We start from the raw sequence: 21,160 nt of genomic DNA on the forward strand, positions 1-21,160 counted from the left end.
AGGGAGCACCGGGGAAGAGACAACACATTAAAAGCAGCACCAAGTGGGCATGGACCGCAAATGGAACGCCCGACACAGGGCGGGCCTTAGAGAGCTGCCACAGATGGCGACCAAGTCGGGCGCGGACATCCAAGGGAGTACAGGTGAAGAGGCAACACATTAGAAGCAGCACCAGATGGGCGCGGATGACAAAGAGAGCACCCAGTGCCCTGTGGGCATAAATACTGGACAAGATCCTCCAATACATTAGTCTCAGGTAGCACCTGAAGAAGGCAATGAGTTACGTGGACAAAATATTGTGCCAAGGCGACACAAACATCCGGCAGTAGTTTCGATTATTCCACATGTCAAGATCTTGTCGGGAAAGCCTGAAAGTTACATCTATCAAATGATATTTCACAAAACCCAAAGTAATTCTGGTCATGTGTAAAGGCTGTTAATGGCACCAAAGTCAGTGTCCAGTCCCTAGCAAATGAGAGAGGAACTGAAATTGAACACAGTAAAGTGAAAGCTGAAATGCTTAACTCCATTTTCAAATGTTCCTTTCCAAAGGAAAATCCAGAAGAATTGCCCCAATTTAAATATCATACCAAGGAAAAGATGAATGATGTAAGTGTTAGCGTCAGTGGTGTTGAGAAGTAGCTGAAATTGTTAAAATTGAACAAAGTTCCGAGACTTGATGGAATCCTTGTCATATTCTATACTGAATTTGCAGCTGAGCTAGCCCCTCTTCTAACTATAATCTGTCATGGCCCCTGAAACAAAATACGATTCCCAGTTCTTGAGAAAAAAAAGAGTATCTCACACCCATCTACAAGAACACTGGTAGAAGTGATCCACAAAACTACCACCCAATATCCTGGAATCTTAGAACATATTCTGACCTCAAATATGAGGTATCTTGAACAGAAAGACCTCATCAGTGCCAACCAGCATGTGAAAGACAACTGGCACTTTTTTCACATCAAATACTGAAAGCCTTGGATCAAGGCAGTTAGGTAGATGCAGTATTTTTCGATTTCCAAAGAGCAGTTGACTCAGAACCACACTTACACTTATTGTCAGAAGTATGATCATAATGGGTAGCAAGTGATATTTGTGACTGGATTGAGGACTTTTTGGTAGGGAGGAGACAGCATTTTATCTTGGATGGACAGTCATCATCAGATGACGTAACTTCAGGTGTGCTTCAGAGAAGTGTGTAGGGACTCTTGCTGTTCATGTTATACATTAATAACCTTGCAGATAATATTAAATAGTAACCTCAGACATTTTGCAGTTGATGTAATTATCTGTGATGAAGTACTGTGTGAAAGAAGCCAACAAGTATTCAGTCAGATCTTGACAAGATTTCAAAGTGGTGCACAGGTTGACAACTTGCTTCCAAGGTTCTCAGGTATACTGTCAGATGCAATCATTGTTGATCCATGATAGTTTGGCAAACAACTGTTCCTCCATCATCAGGTGTTACTGATGGAATGAGGAGCCTGCAATGTGCTCCTGGTGTATATACTTGTGGGTCCAGAGTTCAGGCCTCTCACGTTCTGCATCTGTGGTGGGGGGGATGTGTGGATGTGTGGATGCGGCATTGGGGGTCAGAGCCTCAATTATCTGCTGGCCACTGTCCGTGTCACATCTTGCATATGGATTTTATGATTTTCCTTGATTGAGCTGAGTACTGGCTCCCATGCCTTGCTTAGTTCAAAACACATGTTCCTGTCTATTAAATTATTCATCACAAGTATTTCAATAACTTCTTTAAAAATGAAGTCCCAAAATTTGTTCATGTTGGCCAAGATCTTCACTTGCTGATAATTCATAGAATGTCCATTCTCAATACACTGTTACTATTTCCATCTTGCTGGGATGCAGAAAGTGGGTGTGGCACTTGGCACTTGTGCTCTTTGCAGCTATCTTCAGTAGTGCAGATTGTTTGACCAATATAGGTTTTCCCACATTCACACGGGACTTGGTACACCTCCGCTTTCTTGAGATGTGAATCATTTTTGACTGAGTCTAATAGGGTTTGTATTTTGGCTGGAGGGTGGAACACTGGTATTATTTTGTGTTTTTGAAGTAATCTGCCAATTTTGGATGATACATTTCCAGCAAATGGTATGAGAGTGGTCATCTTATTTTCTTCTACTTCTGGTTTCTCATCTTCCATGGCTTCCTTGGTGTTCTTGCATTGTATGGCTGTATGAGTGTGTTAGTTGTATACATTTTTGTGGAATACAGACAGTCCACATCTGCCTTCAAACTTTCTTTATCTGAAATGGTATACACCTTGTGCTTGAGGGTGTTCAGCACACTAATCTTTTGTGAGGGATGGTGGCAGCTGGTGGCATGAAGATATAAATCTGTATGAGTCATCTTGTGGTGAACACTGTGGGTAAGCAAGCCATCTGCTCTATTCTGAACTAGAACATCAATGAACAGAAGTTCACCATCTTTTTTTGTTTCCACTTTAAATTTAATATTTTCATGGGTGGAGTTCAGATGTTCTAATAACTCCTGTACCTTTTTGGGTCCATGTGGCCAAATGATAAGCATATTGTTGAAATAATGTAAGAAGCAGACAGATTTCAGTTGCACAGCTTCCAGTGCTCTCTCTTCGAAGTGCACCATAAACATATTTGCTACAACCGGTGAGAGATGGCTGCCCATTGCTATGCCATCAGTCTGCTCATAGTACTGTCTATTGAAAAGAAAGTAGGTTGATGTTAGGACATGCCTAAAAAGCTTTGTCAACTCTGGGCTGAATATCTTGCTGATTAGTTTTATGGAGTCCTCTAAGGGAACCTAGGTGACAAGTGAGATGACATCAAAGCTCACCGTGATGTCAGACTCCTGCAGCCGACCGATGAAATCTGCCAAGTTCTGTATGTGATACATACTCTTTCAGACATATACCAGCCAGGGGCTACACCAGAGGGCATGCCGGTGCCCTAGTGTCGCTCACTATTGGACACATGTCTTGCTTGTGTGTTTTGGGCAGGATATACAGTCTGCGTGGTACAGGAGTGTGGTGGCGAAGTCATTTGGCAACATTGTCCTAAAATGACCCATTTTTTAAAAGAGTGGAGGAGCTTTGCTGATCTTTCTTAGTTGAATCTGCTGCTATTTTCTGGTATGCTGGATCATCCAGGAGTTTGAACATTTTCTACACATAGTCCTTGAGTTGGTGTAGAACTGAGGCATTACCCATATTTGCTGTAAGAACAACAATTTTTCTCTTTCCTGAGGGTACAAGGTGCTTTCCCCTCTGCTCTGGAAATGTTTCATGAAATCTGTGCCCTGGAAACTGTGGAACTAAAACCCATCTGTTTCTTCCATTATGTCAATGATATGTTTGTCATTTGGCCACATGGACCAGAAAAATGTAGGAGTTCTTAGAATATGTGAACTGCATCCATGAAAATATAAAATTTACCATGGAAACAGAAAAAAGACAGCAAACTTTCCTTTCTTGATATTCTAGTTCAGCTTAGACTGGACACCTCACTTTTCCACAGTGTTTACCACAAGCCAACTTACACAGATTTATATCTACATGCCTGCAGCTGGCACCATCTCTCACAAATGAATAGTATGCTGAACACCTTTGTACACAGGGCATACACCATTTCAGATGAGCAAAGTCTTAAGGTGGAGCTGAAACACTAGGAGTCTCTCTTCCCTGAAAATGGATACACCAACTGACAGATTTTCATGGCCCTACAATGCAATAACCACAAAACACCATGGAAGATAAATATCCAGAAGCAGATGAAAATAAGAAAACCACTCTCATACCAGTTGCTGACAATGAGTCATCCAAAACTGGAAGACTGTTGTGAAAACACAAACTAATGTCAATGTTCTACCCTCCAGCCAAAATATGATGCCTGTTAGGATTCGTCAAAGATGATAATGATAGTACCGCAAAACTGTGGGGGTGTACCCTGTCCTGTGTGAATTCAGGAAAAGCTATATTGGTCAAACAATCTGCACTATTGAAGATCACTGAAAAGAACATGAGCACTGCACCCTCTTACTGTAGCCCAGCAATTTGACAATAGCAGATCACTGCATTGAGAACTGACATTCTATAAATTATCAACAAACAAGTCTTAGCCAAAATGAACAAATTTTGGGGCTCCATTTGTAAAGTATATATGTAAATACGTGTCATGGATAATTTAATAAACAGGGACATGGATTTGAAACTAAGTAGGGCATGGAAGCCAGTACTCAGCTGTATCAAAGAAAATCTCAACATCCACACACAAGATGTGATGTTGACTGCATCCAGCAGACAACTGAGGCTCTCTTCTCCACCACCACAGCCACACAACCCCCCCCCCTCCCCCCTTTTCACCACCACCACCAAGCAAGGCATTGAGCCTGAGATGCCAGAACTCTGGACCTACAGGTATATACACTGGGAATGCACCACAGAAATCTCGTTCTATCAGTACCACCTGATGATGGTGGAATGGTTGTTTGCTGTGGACCTTCAGTGATTGCATCCAGCAGTACACTTGACAACCTTGGGAGTCTCCGAATTGTTATTGGCAACTTGCTTTAAATGTTCACAAATGTAAAATTGTGCACTTCACAAAACAAGAAAACATAGTTTCCTAATATTGTTATATCAATGAATCACCGCTGGGATTGACCAACTTGTACAAATACCTGGGCATAACACTTTGTACAGATATGAAATGGAATGACTGCATGGGCTCAGTAGCATGTAAAGCGGTTGACAAACTTCAGTTTATTGGTGGAATACAAACTTCAGGATATTGGTGGAATAGTGGGAAAGTAAAATCGGTCTACAAAGGGGATTGCTTACAAATAACTCATGTGACCAGTTCTAGAATGCTGCTCAAGTGTGTGGGACCCATACCAAATAGGACTAACAGACGATACTGAAAGTTTAAATAGAAGGGCAGCACAAGTGGTCACATGTTTGATCCATTGAAGAGTGTCACAGAGATACTGAAGGAACTGGGGTGGAAGACTCTTGAAGATAGACATAAACTTTTCTGAGAAAGTCTATAAACAAAGTTTCAAGAACCAGCTTTAAATGATGACTCTAGGAATATACTCAAACCCCTATGTATTCACACAATCAATTTTCCCACACTCCATATGTGAATGGAATGGGCCAGAAAATTGATCTAATATCAGTTTCTGAAATCACATTCCCAAAGTTTTTACTTCAGAAATGTCAGGTAGATAATGTTCATATAAAATCAAGACTTAGACTATATGATGGAAATAAAATTCTTCTGTAATTAAAAATAAATCAATATGTTTTGTAAACTAATTTTAACATACCAAACTAATAAAATTTTAAACAGAAAAATGTGTTTAATAATAATGATTCAGCTTCTGTGAAGAGATTTTTCAGTTTTTGTAATGGGCCTACATGTTTCAATACTTGGACTTAAATGAAACGTAATTTTCAGTTATAAGTTTTCTCATGTTTAGGCACGAACAGTATTTCAAAATATGTCAGTTATTGTTATCTATTTGTACACCAGTGGCAGAGTTAGCTGGGGGCTAGTCTGTGTTTAGTCCAAGGGAGTTAAAGTTTGTAATAGTTTCAGAGCAGTTCCAGTGTGTGTCATAGCTGTCAGCATGAAATGTTAAGTGTGCAAAATTTTGTTATATTTTCGAAAGAATAAACAGAACAACATATGGAAATTTTTGTCTAATTATTAGCTTATGTTAACGAAAATGGGTGAGAACTAGGTCTACACTTGCTGCGAATAAGTATCCTCTTAGTATTGATTTTGTTGTGCATTATCATTCAATGTTTTTGCTTCTCAGTGGAGTACACTGATGATATGTTCCAATCAATTCATCTACTATATTTTAAAACATCAAACTTATATTAATGACTTATAGCAAAGCCATGAATCAATGGTAAGGTCACACTCGATGTTCAGAGCTGGAATACTTTGTAAACTGTTAATAGCCTGACATTAAAAACAGAATTTCAAGTTTTTGCAGCACCTTTAATTTGATGTAAGAAAATTGATGCCAGAACACCAAGGACAAAAATGGATATGTACACAAATAAAGAATAAAGAACCAAAGTTTGACAAAGTTATTATTAGCAAACTGAACTGGGGTAACAGCGTCATTTACAGGAAAAAGATATGTGCTGTATACTTTTTTTTTCATTCGTGAATTGTGTACAGAATAATTTTTATTTAAACTGAAATAATTACATCAAAATTATGGAATCAGAACTACTGTTAGTGAGTGATGCAGGGGACTCAGGTTTTGAGGTTTCGAACAAAACTTCAATAGTTTGTCTACAGGGGACAGTGCAATGTTCAAAAAGATTATGAGAATGATAAATGAACTAAGCAATAAAACTGATGAAACTAACAGTAAAATTAATGTTTCAGAGCATGAGTTAGGCCACCAAATACCTAAAACAATAAAAAAATCGAATGTTCAAATTGTGTGTCGAGCAGCCAAATAATGAAATCAATCATCTTGTGGTGAAGTTCTTCTTGTTGTCTCCGTGCTTGCTAAGAAAATGCGATGAGAAGTTCTGCCTTATGCAAGACACCTTTTTTCTTTTGTTTCACCCCTACATGTTTTAGCACTTTTGTGCTATCGTCAGTGGGTTCTATTTTTTATTTTTAATTTACATAATGTTATTGTCCATTTATTTTGGTAGCTGTTCTGCTACACAATATACAACTTGTCATAGTTTTGAAGTTGTGGTGCTTCTCCTGTGTTGTTGGTGAAGTAAATAGGCTTACTTCTTTGCCTGTGTTCATGTGGCAATGCACTTTTCCGATTACTCAAAACATAGTCGGAGTTTTCACTGCCATTACATATTGTTGTCACTTCTCATCCCACATCCCCATAATGAAATCAAATTTTCATCTTTATTGTCCACTAAACATATATGCAATGTAATAGAGTTCATCTCTCATAAATAATATCGATATACTTAAATAAACACACTAAAATAAGATTGAAATCTCAAATAATGAAAAGAAATGTAAATTTAGGAAAAGAAAGAAAAAAGAGAACTGTCAGATTTGCCAAGAAATTTCATAAACAACCAGTGAGATAAATATTCTAACTCTTAATTACAGTAGCTAGGTTATGTATACAAAAGACGAACTTAAGAAATTGAAATCCACTGAAGAACTAGGGTGGAGACAGCTCAATGCTCAAGTAGATGTGGTTGTATCTAAAATTGTAAGTATAGAAATAAATCTTGTGAATAAAATCAAAGGTCTGCAAATAATTTTGAAATATTGATACTGTAACAAAATTGGAAAACAAGTTTTCAGACCATAAGCTCAAAGAGAAGCTTGAAACTTTGGAATGTAGAACAAATAATCACTTTTCTGATTTCTGTAATTAATACTAATGTGGTGGACACAGAATTGGTGGTTATTTGTAATGCAAAAGTAATGTGCTGATATTAGTCGAAAAGTCATAGAATTACAAGAAAATTCTGCTGCCAAAACTTTTGTCAGTAATTATAGTGGCATGTGGGCTAATGTACATGGAGAGGCTAAGTCAGTGCTGTTCATTTTACTCAAAACTGCTGTGATAATTTTGTTCCTGAAAAGAAATGATACATTTAAAATAAAATTTTTGAATGGTGAAGCACTGCCATGAGAAAACCAGATTACTAATGTAGGCAGTTTGCCTTGTAGTGAATTTGAAAGAAGTTTCTTAATCATATTTTGGTCAAAATCAAGACAGGCTAGAATCAAAAGCAAAATGGGCCAAAGTACAGAGAAGAAAGTGAAAGTATGAAAGAATTTTTTTAGAAACAGCTGAGGAGCTTAATTCATTTGGACAAACCATGGATATTGGAATATATGTCAGGGGTCAAACGCAAACGGGCTGTGAGCTAGGACATCACCGTGAAACCTTTCGCCACTCAGCATAGTGTGGGGGGGGGGGGGGGAGAAGGAAGGAGGAGGAGGAGGAGGAGGAGGAGAGAGAGAGAGAGAGAGAGAGAGAGAGAGAGAGAGAGAGAGAGAGAGACTCTTTTCATAACACTGTCATTCCTTCATCCTGGATTCTCCATTGTTTGCTAAGTTTTTCTGTATTTTAGTGTGTTATTATTATTATTATTATTATTAAGCTTTTTATTAATTAGACTATTTTCTTCTATGGTCAGTGAAATGCTAGTATAAAGATTCGTAAGAACATTAACCTTTGTTACCATTTCAAAGAGCAGTGCTTTTTTCTGGGGGAGAGGCCCCACAGGCTTAGACCACACAGACAGAGAAATCGTGTATGTCATTTTACAATCTTCAACTGTATTGACAGGATTTCTCTTTCTATCCTGTAAAGCTACGTTACAACAGTTTTTTCTATTTTTTCAGTTTATGTCTTCAAATGGTTCAAATGGCTCTGAGCACTAAGGGACTTAACATCTGTGGTCATCAGTCCCCTAGAACTTAGAACTACTTAAACCTAACTAACCTAAGGACATCACACACATCCATGCCGGAGGCAGGATTCAAACCTGCGACCGTAGCAGTCGCACGGTTCCGGACTGAGCGCCTAGAACCGCGAGACCACCGCGGCCGGCAGTTTATGGCTTTATTCACTCTCAGTACACTTACTACCGTTGCAATTTGCTCCTCTGTTGATAGCATTTATTCTGATGAAGGTGCATGTCTTACAAAACACTTTACTGGAAAGTCCTTCATTCCTGGACACTTCTCATTTATAGTGTCCTACAACCTTACAAAAACTTTTGAGTTATGATCAGTGATATTTCCATAGAATCCTTGAAATTGTCTTTCCATTTTCAAAGCAAATTCCATAAATCTTTCAGTTGGCTCTTTTAACACTCCTCTTGAAATTATTTTAAGCCATTTCTCTCTTCAAACATTTGTTTGGCCACTTAGTTTATCACACAAATGTGCCAATTCAGGCTATTAGGGTCATTGCAAATTTTGGCGATATACATCTGAGTAACTTAGCTTACCACACCTATTTTCATTCTCTGCTTTCGTATGGCATCATATTCTGGGGCAACTCATCATTGAGTAAAAGAGTGATCATTGCACAAAAGCGTGTAATCAGAATAATTGCTGGAGCTCATCCAAGATCATCCTGCAGACACTTATTTAAAGAGCTAGAAATCTTCACTGTAGCCTCACAATATATGTGTTCACTTATGAAATTTGTTATTAACAATCCGAACGAATTCAAAAGTAATAGCAGTGTACATGGCTACAACATTAGGATGTGGCGATACCTGTAAGACACCGCTAGCCCACGCCTCTCGCGGTGTGCGTTTAACCCCATTTAAATGACGCGCCAAGCGCGTGCCCAGCGGCTGTACGATTAATTAAATAATCGGCGTGCTAATCACAGTTGAAATCTCTGGTCCAGAGGGACGTGAAGAGGCTGTGGTCCAGAGAGAGAGTAGAGTCAGTCGAGTCTTGTTCAGTCTTAAGAGTCAATCGAGTCTTGTTCAGTCTTAAGAGTCAGTCGAGCTAGAAAGTGTCTTGTGAAACGATCATTCTGTGGATAATATTAGTGTGATGATTTCTTTTATATGTGTTGTGTTGTCTTCTTCGATGAGTAAAAAAAAAAAAATATAGGTAAAATAAATTTTTGTGATGTCCATCAATAAGTTCATTCCAGTAAAAATAGAACCACTTCCCTTCACCTTTATTCACCCTTTTTTCTTTCTTTCCTTTCAACAAAACAAAAACAAAAAATTACCACCCTCCTTTTTTTTTTTAATTCTGGACATCACAAGGAGAAAGGATGATCTTCACTACTCAAGGTTAAATCTAACTTTGGCTCAGAGCTGCCACTTACCTAATAGCATCAAAAGTTTGACAGACAGTCATATGGCACTTAAAAGGAAATTAAAAAAATTTCTTAATGGCAACCCCTTCTACTCATTAGATAAATTTTTGGGTATAGTAAGTGGGTAATTTCCCATCAAAAAAAATAAAAAATAAACAAAAATACAAAAAATTGAGTGTCATGTAATATTTTGTCTAATGTAACATCTTGTATAGACGCCTTTTATTAACCTGGCACGTTCCACATCATTACGAAGTGTCGTTTTCATGGTCTATGGAACAAGTACTAATCTAATCTAATCTAATCTAGCCACTAAACTAATCACTAAACTAATATCTAAACTAAACTAATATCTAAAATAAACTAATATCTAAACTAAACTAATAACTAAACTAAACTAATAACTAAACTAAACTAATATCTAAACTAAACTAATAACTAAACTAATCTAAACTAATAACTAAACTAATCTAAACTAATAACTAAACTAATCTAAACTAATAACTAAACTAATCTAAACTAATAACTAAACTAATCTAAACTAATAACTAAACTAAACTAATCTAAACTAATCTAAACTAAACTAAATTAATCTAAACTAAACTAATAACTAATCTAAACTAAACTAATAACTAATCTAAACTAAACTAATCTAATCTAAACTAAACTAAACTCTATAAGCAACATATCCTGCAATCATCTCTAACACATCAACATCATCTTCAAATCCAGAACATTTCCTCTTTATATTCAGAGCAATTCTCAAAAATTTCTCCCTCCTCTGAAACAATCTCTTCACCTTCCTTGTTGTCACATGCAGTTTCCTGTAGACAAAAACTACCTTGCTTCACTAGGAAGAGGATGTTTCAATATGACCCCTGAAAAAGTACCCTGCATCACTCTTGTAACTTGTTTAGTTTCATAACTCAGTGCTACGTCAAGAGAGAAAAATCTTGTAAATCTGCATTCTTTTGCCTAGGCTCTTTTATTTCTCTTTCCATAATCTGTAATTGTAGGTGTAAGCATGCATTGTCGTATTCACAGTAGTGTTTGTTTTCATGGTTAACATTTTGTCTAGTAGTAATTTCTTGATTATCTAGTAATCTGTTTACCTGTAAACTATCTTCTGCTTTTTTTGGTAGTTTCATTTTCTGTGGCTGAACATTTCTCTCATTATTAGGCTAACTATCACCTGTTCCCTAGGTTAAAAGAACATTTGGCCAGAAAGCAATTCACCTCCAACGACAAGGTGAAAGAAGAGGTTCATAACTTTCTGAACAACATGACAGCGTGCTGGTACGACATGGGCATACAAAAACTGCCACAGGATCTACAAAAATTTATCGACAGAAATTGTGATTATGTCAAAAAACAGCTAATTGTTCAAGCTGTGAACTGATGTAAACCATTTTTTTGTTTTTGTAGAAATAAACAGGTCTATGTACTTGTAAAAAAGTAGGAGACCTTACTTTTGGGATTATCATCGTAATTGGATGGATAAAAATCCACTCACCAAGTGATGGCAGGAGAATACATATGCAAGCTTTTGGCGCCAGTGGCTCCTTATTCTAGCAGAAGACTTGAAGGGAGAGGAACTGGAGAGGTTTAGGAAAAGGGGTAGAGTTCGCAAAAAACATTAAAGAGTGGTGATCTGGCAACACTGTAACCATAAGTATTGTAACTACCTCTGTCAGCACATATTGGTCGTCCTGTATAGTTGGTGCAGTGGATAGAGGTTTGGGTTAGCAAGCATGCGGTCAATGGTTCAATCCTGGGTTGAGGCTTATGTTTTTTATTTAGTAACTGTAGTCCAGTAGGTACAGTATCTGGCACCTTAATCGTCAACAGTGAGTCCTCTAGAAAACATTTGCACTTACATACAGCACTTGTAGAAATGAAAGATTGGTCAGCTTTGAAAGAAGGCCTTGCCACATCATGAGCATGAATTTATTCACACCACTTCATCTACTAGATGCAAAACCTGTTTCCTTTGTACCCTCCTCCAATGGCTCCATAAATAAGTACCACCTATTATTCTTGCCTCGTTTAGGTCCATTACATTTCATTAGTGCATTATGTTTCCAGTAGGACTAGCAATGTGCTAACCAAGTTTGGGAATGTTACTATTTGCATGTGTTATCACTGTGGTCCCACTAATTATGTCTTTCAACACTGAATCCAGTAACAGCATGCTGTTTAGTATGTATCTCAATGCATTAATAATTATTATTTCTTTCCTTTCTCAGACATAATGTCTGGTTAAAAATGGAAAGTGACGCAGACCTTGATCAAGCGTGACTTCCTTTTAACTGTACGATATATGTTACATTGCATTTAGGAACTTTCGGGTAATTGAACATGTATCAATAATTACAGATTTCTGTAGCTGTATATATACGTTTGGATGTAGCTATATTGAGTTGATGTACTGCTGGATATTGTGTAGTATGACTCCTGTAGTTGACAGTATAATTGGTATAATGTCAACTTTATCCTGATGCCACATGTCCTTGACTTCCTCAGCCAGTTGGATGTATTTTTCAATTTTTTCTCCTGTTTTCTTCTGTATATTTGTTGTATTGGGTATGGATATTTCGATTAGTTGTGTTAATTTCTTCTTTTTATTAGTGAGTATGATGTCAGGTTTGTTATGTGGTGTTGTTTTATCTGTTATAATGGTTCTGTTCCAGTATAATTTGTATTCATCATTCTCCAGTACATTTTGTTGTTGCGTACTTGTATGTGGGTATGTATTGTTTTATTAGTTTACATTGTATGGCAAGTTGTTGATGTATTATTTTTCTACATAGTCATGCCTTCTGGTGTATTCAGTATTTGCTTTGTGATGTGATCTACTGTTTCTATTTGTTGTTTGCAAAGTCTGCATTTATCTGTTGTGGTATTGGGATCTTTAATAATATGCTTGCTGTAATATCTGGTGTTTATTGTTTGATCCTGTATTGCAATCATGAATCCTTCTGTCTCACTGTATATATTGCCTTTTCTTAGCCATGTGTTGGGTACGTCTTGATCAATGTGTGGCTGTGTTAGATGCCTTGTAGTGTTTTTTTTTCCAATTTACTTTCTTTGAATCTGTTGATGTTATGTGATCTAAAGGGTCGTGGAAGTGGTTATTAAATTGCAATGGTGTAGCCGATGTATTTATATGAGTGATTGCTTTGTGTATTTTGCTAGTTTCTGCTCATTCTATAAAGAATTTTCTTAAATTGTCTACCTGTCCATAATGTAGGTTTTTTATGTCGCTAAATCCCCTTCCTCCTTCCTTTCTGCTTAATGTGAATATTTCTGTTGCTGAATGTATGTGATGTATTCTATATTTGTGGCACTGTGATCGTGTAAGTGTATTGAGTGCTTCTAGTTCTGTGTTACTCCATTTCCCTACTCCAAATGAATGGGTCAATATTGGTATAGCATAAGTATTTATAGCTTTTATCTTGTTTCTTGCTGTCAATTCTGTTTTCAGTATTTTTGTTAGTATTTGTTTGTATTTTTCTTTTAGTTCTTCAATATCTATATTATCTACTCCTATTTTTTGCCCGTATCCTAGATATTTATAGGCATCTGTTTTTTCCATTGCTTCTATGCAGTCGCTGTGGTTATCCAATAAGTAATCTTCTTGTTTAGTGTGTTTTCCCTTGACTATGCTATTTTTCTTACATTTGTTTATTTATTTAGACAGTTATTTATTATCATCCTAATGATCACATTTTTGATATAGGATTTGTCAGTGTACATTTTAACAACTATATAATATCTTTACAAAATTTGTATCTGTGCTGAATTCATATTAATCTATCTTATGTTTAATACAATATACAACTAATAAATGTTTTATAACATAATTTCTTATGCACTGATGTAATTTCATTTGTCACATTAACATAAACATATATTGTTATACATTTGTGCAGAGATATTCACTTACGCTGTAATAACATTTGTCAAGCATGTGGTTCTTTATAACAGTTTTAAATTTATCCTTATTCTTCAGCTCTTTGATATGTTTTGGTAGTGCATTAAAAAGTTTGATACCTTGATTACATACATGTTTCTGGCTTCGGGTCCTTGTTACAGCTTGCATGTGGAGATCTTTACATTGCCGTGTATCGTAATTATGGAAGTCTGTATTGGTTTTCATTTTGTCCTGATTTCTTTTGATCACCAATAGACATTTCAGAATGTATAATGATGGAATTGTTAAAATTTTCAATGCTTTAAAAAGGGGCCTACAATGTGTTTGAGGTGGGCTGTGGGTCATTATCCGAATAGCATGTTTTTGTAATTTGAAAATGTCATTTAGACAACAATTTGTTTTTCCCCAGAATAGTATCCCATAGGATGCAATGGACTGAAAATAGCCAAAATATACTAATCTGGTACAGTCATTACTACAAACTCTTGAAATTATTCTAAGCACAAAACATGCTGAATTTAGTTTAAGTGCTAAGCTCACCACATGGTCCTTCCAATTAATCTTCTCATCAATGTGCATACCTAAGAATTTTGCACACTGTACTCTTTCTAGTTGTTTGCTCTCCATGGTGGGATTTAGGTCGTCCTGTTCACTTATTTTTCCATATTGAACATAATTAGATTTTTTTGCATACAGTGTTAGCTTGTTAGCATTAAACCATTTTTGTCTATCTTGTAGGACAATGACTGCTTCATATCACTAACTATTAAACTAGTATCATCAGCAAATAACATGATTCTAGCTTTTCTCTTTGACACATATCATTAATGTAAATGAGGAACAGCAAGGGGCCTAATACACTTCCTTGGGGTACTCCTACTGTGACTTCCCTTGGATCTGATATTAGTTTAATTTTTTGATTAATATTTAGTGCTGTAATTTCAACCACCTGCATCCTCTTTTCTAGATAAGACTCAAACCACTTTTTTACCGGTCCTCTGATACCTAGAGCTTCAAGCTTTTTCAAAAGTATGCTGTGGTCAACAGTATCAAAGGCTTTTGACAAATCTAGATTTATCCCAACTACAGTTTCTCCCTCTTCCAATTTAGTGACTATTTCTTTTGTATAAGCCATATTTATATCATTGCTGAAAACTTTTGTTATCTTTAGTAATTGGTTGATTTGTTGCTGCCAGTAGTTTTAGATCATCCATGTACAGCAGATGTGTGATTTTGTGTTGGTATGTTCCAGTAATATTATATCCATAATTTGTATTATTTAGCATGTTGGATAGTGGGTTCAGAGTAAGGCAGAACCAGAAAGGACTTATTGAGTCTCCTTGGTATATTCCACGCTTAATCTGTATTGGCTGTGATGTGATATTATTTGAATTTGTTTGGATATTAAGTGTGGTTTTCCAATTTTTCATTACTATGTTTAGGAACGGTATCAATTTAGGATCTACTTTGTATATTTCCAATATCTGTAGCAACCACAAGTGGGGTACACTACCAAAAGCTTTTTGGTAATCAATGTATGCATAGTGTGGCGATCTTTGTTTAGTTTTAGCTTGATATGTCACCTCTGCATCTATTATCAGTTGCTCCTTACATCCTCATGCTCCTTTGCAGCAGCCTTTTTGTTCTTCATTTATAATTTTGTTCTGTGTTGTATGTGTCATTAATTTCTGTGTAAATTATTATTATTTTTATTATTATTATTATTATTATTATTATTATTATTATTATTATTATTAGTCGTAAAGCTCCCATGTGGAAGACGCTAAGTAAAGCTGGTTCACTTTCCGTTCTTCTTGGTCTTCTGGTTCTTTTTATTTGCCCACCAGTTTTTCATTGTTTGCGAAAATTTAGTTCTTCTTTCTTCGCTCCATTTTGTTCCGGTTCTCGGTGCTTTTGTCTCTGGTTTAACCTCCCACTTTTCAACTTTTATTCTAAAATTGTTCCTTGCAGCTATTTCTTCTTTAGTAATTTTTGCTAATTCCAAATCTTTTTTAACTTTTTGGATCCATTCTCCTCCATTAACAAGAGAATCTACGTATTTTACAATTCTTTTTGTTAATCTGTGTTCAGGAAGTCTCATTATGTGGCCATAGAATTTAAGGCGTCTTTTCCTCATGTCTATCTCTATGTTAGAATATTCTTCAATTTTTGATGTTTTCTGTAATCTATATCCATTCTCGGTCCATCTTGGTCCCAAAATTTTTCTAATTATTTTCCTTTCTTCTTTCTTTAGATTTTCTAGATCAGTTTTCCTGTTTAGTGCCAAGGTTTCACTGGCATATTATTATTATTATTATTATTATTATTATTATTATTATTATTATTATTATTCTATCGATGGGATTGAGGAAACATCACATCTATTACCGTTACGGAAACAGTATAATTCAAAACTGAACATTTCATAATTAGCAGTGTCCAGATGAATTTTGCAGAACAATATCTGTCAGATGCGTAATGCACATTAGGTGGAATAGCACGCAGCACTGATGGCATGTTTATACTATATGCGCTGTCCATCAGATAGGGACTAGTTGTGAGTGGAGTAACGTGCTCATGACAGACTCCAATGTAGATGTGTACAGGTATCGAATTTTCCCATTGTAAACCTCTAAACCAGTGTGGCAGACATGTGGCACACACAAACGATGAATTTGTGAATATGCTTCTGATCCTTGGTGCATCTGATAACCGTGCTGGTGTTGCCAATCGTGAATATGCTGCTAGAGATCCTCATCAATGCCATCCAGATAAAAATGTGTTTTGTCATCTGGAGCTGCATTTTTGGGCGTCAGGTTCTCTCCTTCCATCATAAAATGACAGACGTCATCTGTGGACTAACTGTACTCCAGCTACTGAGGAAGCTATTCAGGAGGTGATACACCAAGAAGCTCAGCGAAGTACATGTAGCGTAGCAAGGCAGCTGAATGTCTTGCAATGCATTGTCATTAACATGCTGCATGAGCATGGGCTGCACCCATATCATTATGCTTTCACACAACACCTGCATCCTGCAGATGGCCATCAGTGGATGCAATTCTGTTAATGGTTCCAACAACAATAGGAAGCACAACTGCACAGCAGGATACACAAACAGTGCCTGAACTCTTATGGGAATTGGCAGTAAAGCCACGAGTAATGAGTATAATGGACAGGGTCTCTACGAATACAGTGTGGGACAATAATTTGGGAATTGGATCTCACGGGAGGTGTGCCAGAGATAAGTCCCTGCAGTCACATTATCCTCTGTGTCCTCGGTGGCTCAGATGGATAGAGTGTCTGCCATGTAAGCAGGAGATCCCAGGTTCAAGTTCCGGTCGGCGCACACATTTTCAACTGTCCCCATTGACTTATATCAATGCCTATATGCAACTACGGGTATTCATTTCATTGTAATGTGTTAACTACCTCACTGCAATCTTTGCAAAATATTCATCCCATTTTTGTTTTCAACCCACAGTAGAATACTTGGGTCAAATACTAAGTAAGAGCAGTCTGAAATTAACAGAATAACATATTAAGGTAATCAGTGAACAAACTGCCCCCAAAAATCTCAAAGAGGAACAGTCACTCTTGGCATTGTCAATTACTACAGAAAATTCATACACCAAGTTTCCCAGATTTGTTGTCCTTAAATTTCCTCTTCTTGTCCTTAAATTTCCTAATTATATTATCTAGGGAACATCATAAGGCATTTTACCTGAAAAAAGCTGTTTAAAACAATCATCTTATTCATATAAACCAAATAAATATTGGTATCAGTGACATAGGTGTCCCAGCATGGCACCAGAGCAGTGCTTTCACACTAACATGAGTATGGCTAGGACAGCCAATAGAATTTACAACATAAATGTTAACAGTAGAACAAATTAATTATCTCAAACCCAGGAAACAATATTCAGCCATCATTTGCGCTGTCCCAATGTTGCAAAATTTTCTAATATGTCGCTAACTTTCATCTGGTGTTAGATCACAAACCTCTCATCACACAGTTAGACTGATACACCACTTTCCAGAAAGAGGATGTGATAATTCCAAGGATAGGCACTCTGACTGAGCAGTAATTATTGTCCTGTAATCCAACAGCGATATTTTATCACATCTTCCAATGGACCCAGACACCAATTTTGACTCCAATGATGCACTTGAGTTCCATTTATTCTAAAACTTACAGCAATAATTGGATAATTTTCCTCTGACACCCAGTGAAGTTGTGGCCACCATTTATCAAAGATCCATTGCTACAAGTCCTCAACTACATTCAGTGGGGATAGCTGTAACACCTGGATACAGATGACTCATCTTCTCTACATGCCCTCTTCTCATGCTCGATGTATGTACAGGAGGATCCTGCTTTTTGATATGACTGTGTGGTGGGCATCTCAGAGCCCTCTCCATCAGCAGGTGGCTGCATCTGCTTCATCAATCTCATTGGAGCATGACAGCATTACACAGGACTCACAGCCTGCACATATAACCAGTCACAATCATTCCCCGAATACTTGCCATGGCTGAACCTGCATCAACCATGAAAGGCTGAAAGCTTGCCCACATACATTCTCCAGGATCCTTCCTGGTCAGCATCTGGCTCCTGGTGCTCCACACCTTCTTCAGTTTTCCAGATGTGGCGAGCATACTGTCCACCACAACTGCATCAACCAGTTTTACCACTGAATGCATCCCTAACCCATTGTGTCAACAGTGGTCCATAATATAGGTAGATCCAGTTTGTACCTTCCTGCTACAAGAATGGAACTGAATACCCCATGACCACAATACTTCATCCTGTGTCAAATGCGAAGTCTGAGCTGTTTATGAGAACATTTATGACACAGATGAAAAAGGTTATAGGCATCAACAAGGTACAAAACTCTATCAATCTTCTTGGCCCACCGTGTTAACATTTACAGCCTTGCTTGATGTGGTGTGGCTGCAGCAATCACTAACTGGTTGGCCTCTTGTATCCCCCATTTCCATTTGGATCCATGAACATGCCATTATTCTGACTTGGGCTGGTGGCCTGCGCACGGACATTGAGACACAGGTGTGGATGAACAGCAGGGATGTACACTACTTACTGAGAACTTTAGATATTCCCGTCAAGGCTCATGATGAAACACTGATGCACCACTAGAACCATCTGTGGCCAAATCATCCAAAAATATCTCCGCACTATGTTTAACATCCTGCCAGAAACACAAATGGCCGGCAGACCATCTCACCCTGCTATATCATAAGTAAACCTGCTCCCCTGACATCAACATCACTGCCAACTCTGCTTCTGCCTTGGAACCAAGACAACCAACCATAGCAGGTGTGGAATTTTCTGGAGACAAAATTGACTCCTCCACTCCATCTGATAGCAGCAGCCTTATTGTTGGCTGCAGGTAACCCTGAACAGAGAGCAGCACAACCCTAGGTTGCACCATACATGCTCGAGCCCCTAGCAGGAACTTCAGGTGCTTTCTCCTCCTCATTAACAGTCCAGAGTTCATCCCAGCCATTTCCATCCATACACAGGTGTCAAAGAGGGAAAGGATTTGGTGATATGGAGCTCATAACTACTTATACACCACCAAGGGTGCTCACAGTGTGAGACTCCAGATGTTTCCATGACCACCACTCTAATTGTGGCTAGTTATCAATATCACTTGTAGTTGTCTGTACATAAATGGGCCAACTCTGTAGCTCACAGACACTACTATGTTTATCCTGAGTGCTGCCTGTATCTTATTGCTACACCAGTTATCAGATCCTGACAATGAATTTGCTTTCTCTTGACTGCTCTTCACATGTTTACTTGAACACTGGTATTGGACTATCCTACAGACTTGGCTTCATTGGAACTTCCTGCCCCGTATTTATCTTTAACCTGGTATAATTTTGCTGATATAGGCTTATTGCTATTTGTACTCTGTATAACTTGTATTTGTGCAAATACAAAAATAATAATATAAGCGGCTAGCTTACAATAAGGAAATGAGTGCTATTTAGTGTGTCTGGTCCTGGTGATCACATTGATAAACACTGATGCAACGTTCTCAACGCTGTCAGAAATGAAGACTATGAATGCCTTTTTATCATCACTATATGAATTTTCTACTCTGCATGATAAATGTGTGCCTTCTGAGCCAGTCTATCTGTTCTCCAAATAATTAATGCATATTTTTACAGAAGGTACTGCACATACTCTGATTAGGTTTTTCCCTGACCATAGTTTCTCCCAAACTGTATCGTTCTTGAATGCAAACATTTTAGAAGTATATTTCAAAGTTTTAAAATGTATTCACTCATTCATTTATCATTTATTCATGCATCATTTCCCATGTATCGTATCATAAATGAGAGCCTTCAGGTATGTGACAAGGGTTCAGCTATCAATTAGTATATGTATAAATAAGTATACAGTCTTAAAAATTTAGCAAAAATCATGATTTTATACAATAGTATTCCAGACCCATTTCACATTAAATTACAATTTTGTTTACATTATTTATGCTTTATGTACTTGTATATGTAAGTTACATCTAATTTTGTTACAATAATTGTGTTGGAGTTTATCTCAAACTGTAGTACACACAAAAAAGCTTCACTACAAAAACACTTTTCTATCAAACAGTCTTGAGAGATTTTTTAAAATATTTTTGTTGTTTACCTCTCTCAAGTCTGAAAAGGGTTTTTGTAGGGCTTTTGTTCCTGCATAGGAGGGATTTGATTTGTATTACATAGTGTGCTGTATGGGTACATGGAAGAGAATCCAATTTCCTTCAGTCATTATTGTGTTGTGTCTTGTTATCTTGAGTACTGGGAGCATATCTGAATATGGTCCAGCATAGAAGTTCGTGACAGTGTATGATGGTTAGTGTATTAACAGCTTTAAATGCTATGCTACATGATTATCTCCATATAAAGCTAGCTATCAATCTTATTGCTGTTTTTTGGTATTCAAATACTTTATTTATGTTTGTTTTGGAGGTGCTTCCACACCAAATTATGCCATAACCTAATGTTGAATGGAATAATGCATAATATAACATTTATGTGCCTCCATCCCATCTAAATGACTTTTTAGTGGAAATCAGAAAGAGGAGGAAGCCCACAAGAGAAACAGAGATATGACCTTATTTAAGTTGGAAAAGCAGAGAAATCTACAACAAGGTGTTTACAACTTTAAAATAATCCACCAGAACGTACAGGCCTTGAGCAAGAAATATGAAGAATTAGACATGTTTGTAAATGAAACTATGCCTGATGTGCTAGAACTTCTTAAACCTCTAAACATGGTACTAGCTAGTAAGTTTTGCAGATCTTCTATCAGAGGTGGGGGAGTGTCAACAATGTATGTAAAAAAGCACATTTGATTTTAATTCTGTAAATGTAAGTAAATTTTCA

At 37.1% G+C, this 21,160-nt stretch overlaps 1 protein-coding gene across 1 annotated transcript in view; it reads left to right on the forward strand.

The window, feature by feature from the left end:
• The first annotated feature begins 18,534 nt into the window (after positions 1 to 18,534).
• The window catches only part of LOC126285220 (uncharacterized), a 190,125-nt gene continuing 187,499 nt past the window's right edge, over positions 18,535 to 21,160 (forward strand). The window contains exon 1 of the mRNA XM_049984521.1: positions 18,535 to 18,630. Coding sequence (XP_049840478.1) covers positions 18,535 to 18,630 — 96 coding nt within the window. The remainder of the gene's footprint in view (positions 18,631 to 21,160) is intronic.

This window comes from Schistocerca gregaria, chromosome 8 (assembly GCF_023897955.1).
Source record: "Schistocerca gregaria isolate iqSchGreg1 chromosome 8, iqSchGreg1.2, whole genome shotgun sequence".
NCBI lineage: Eukaryota > Metazoa > Arthropoda > Insecta > Orthoptera > Acrididae > Schistocerca > Schistocerca gregaria.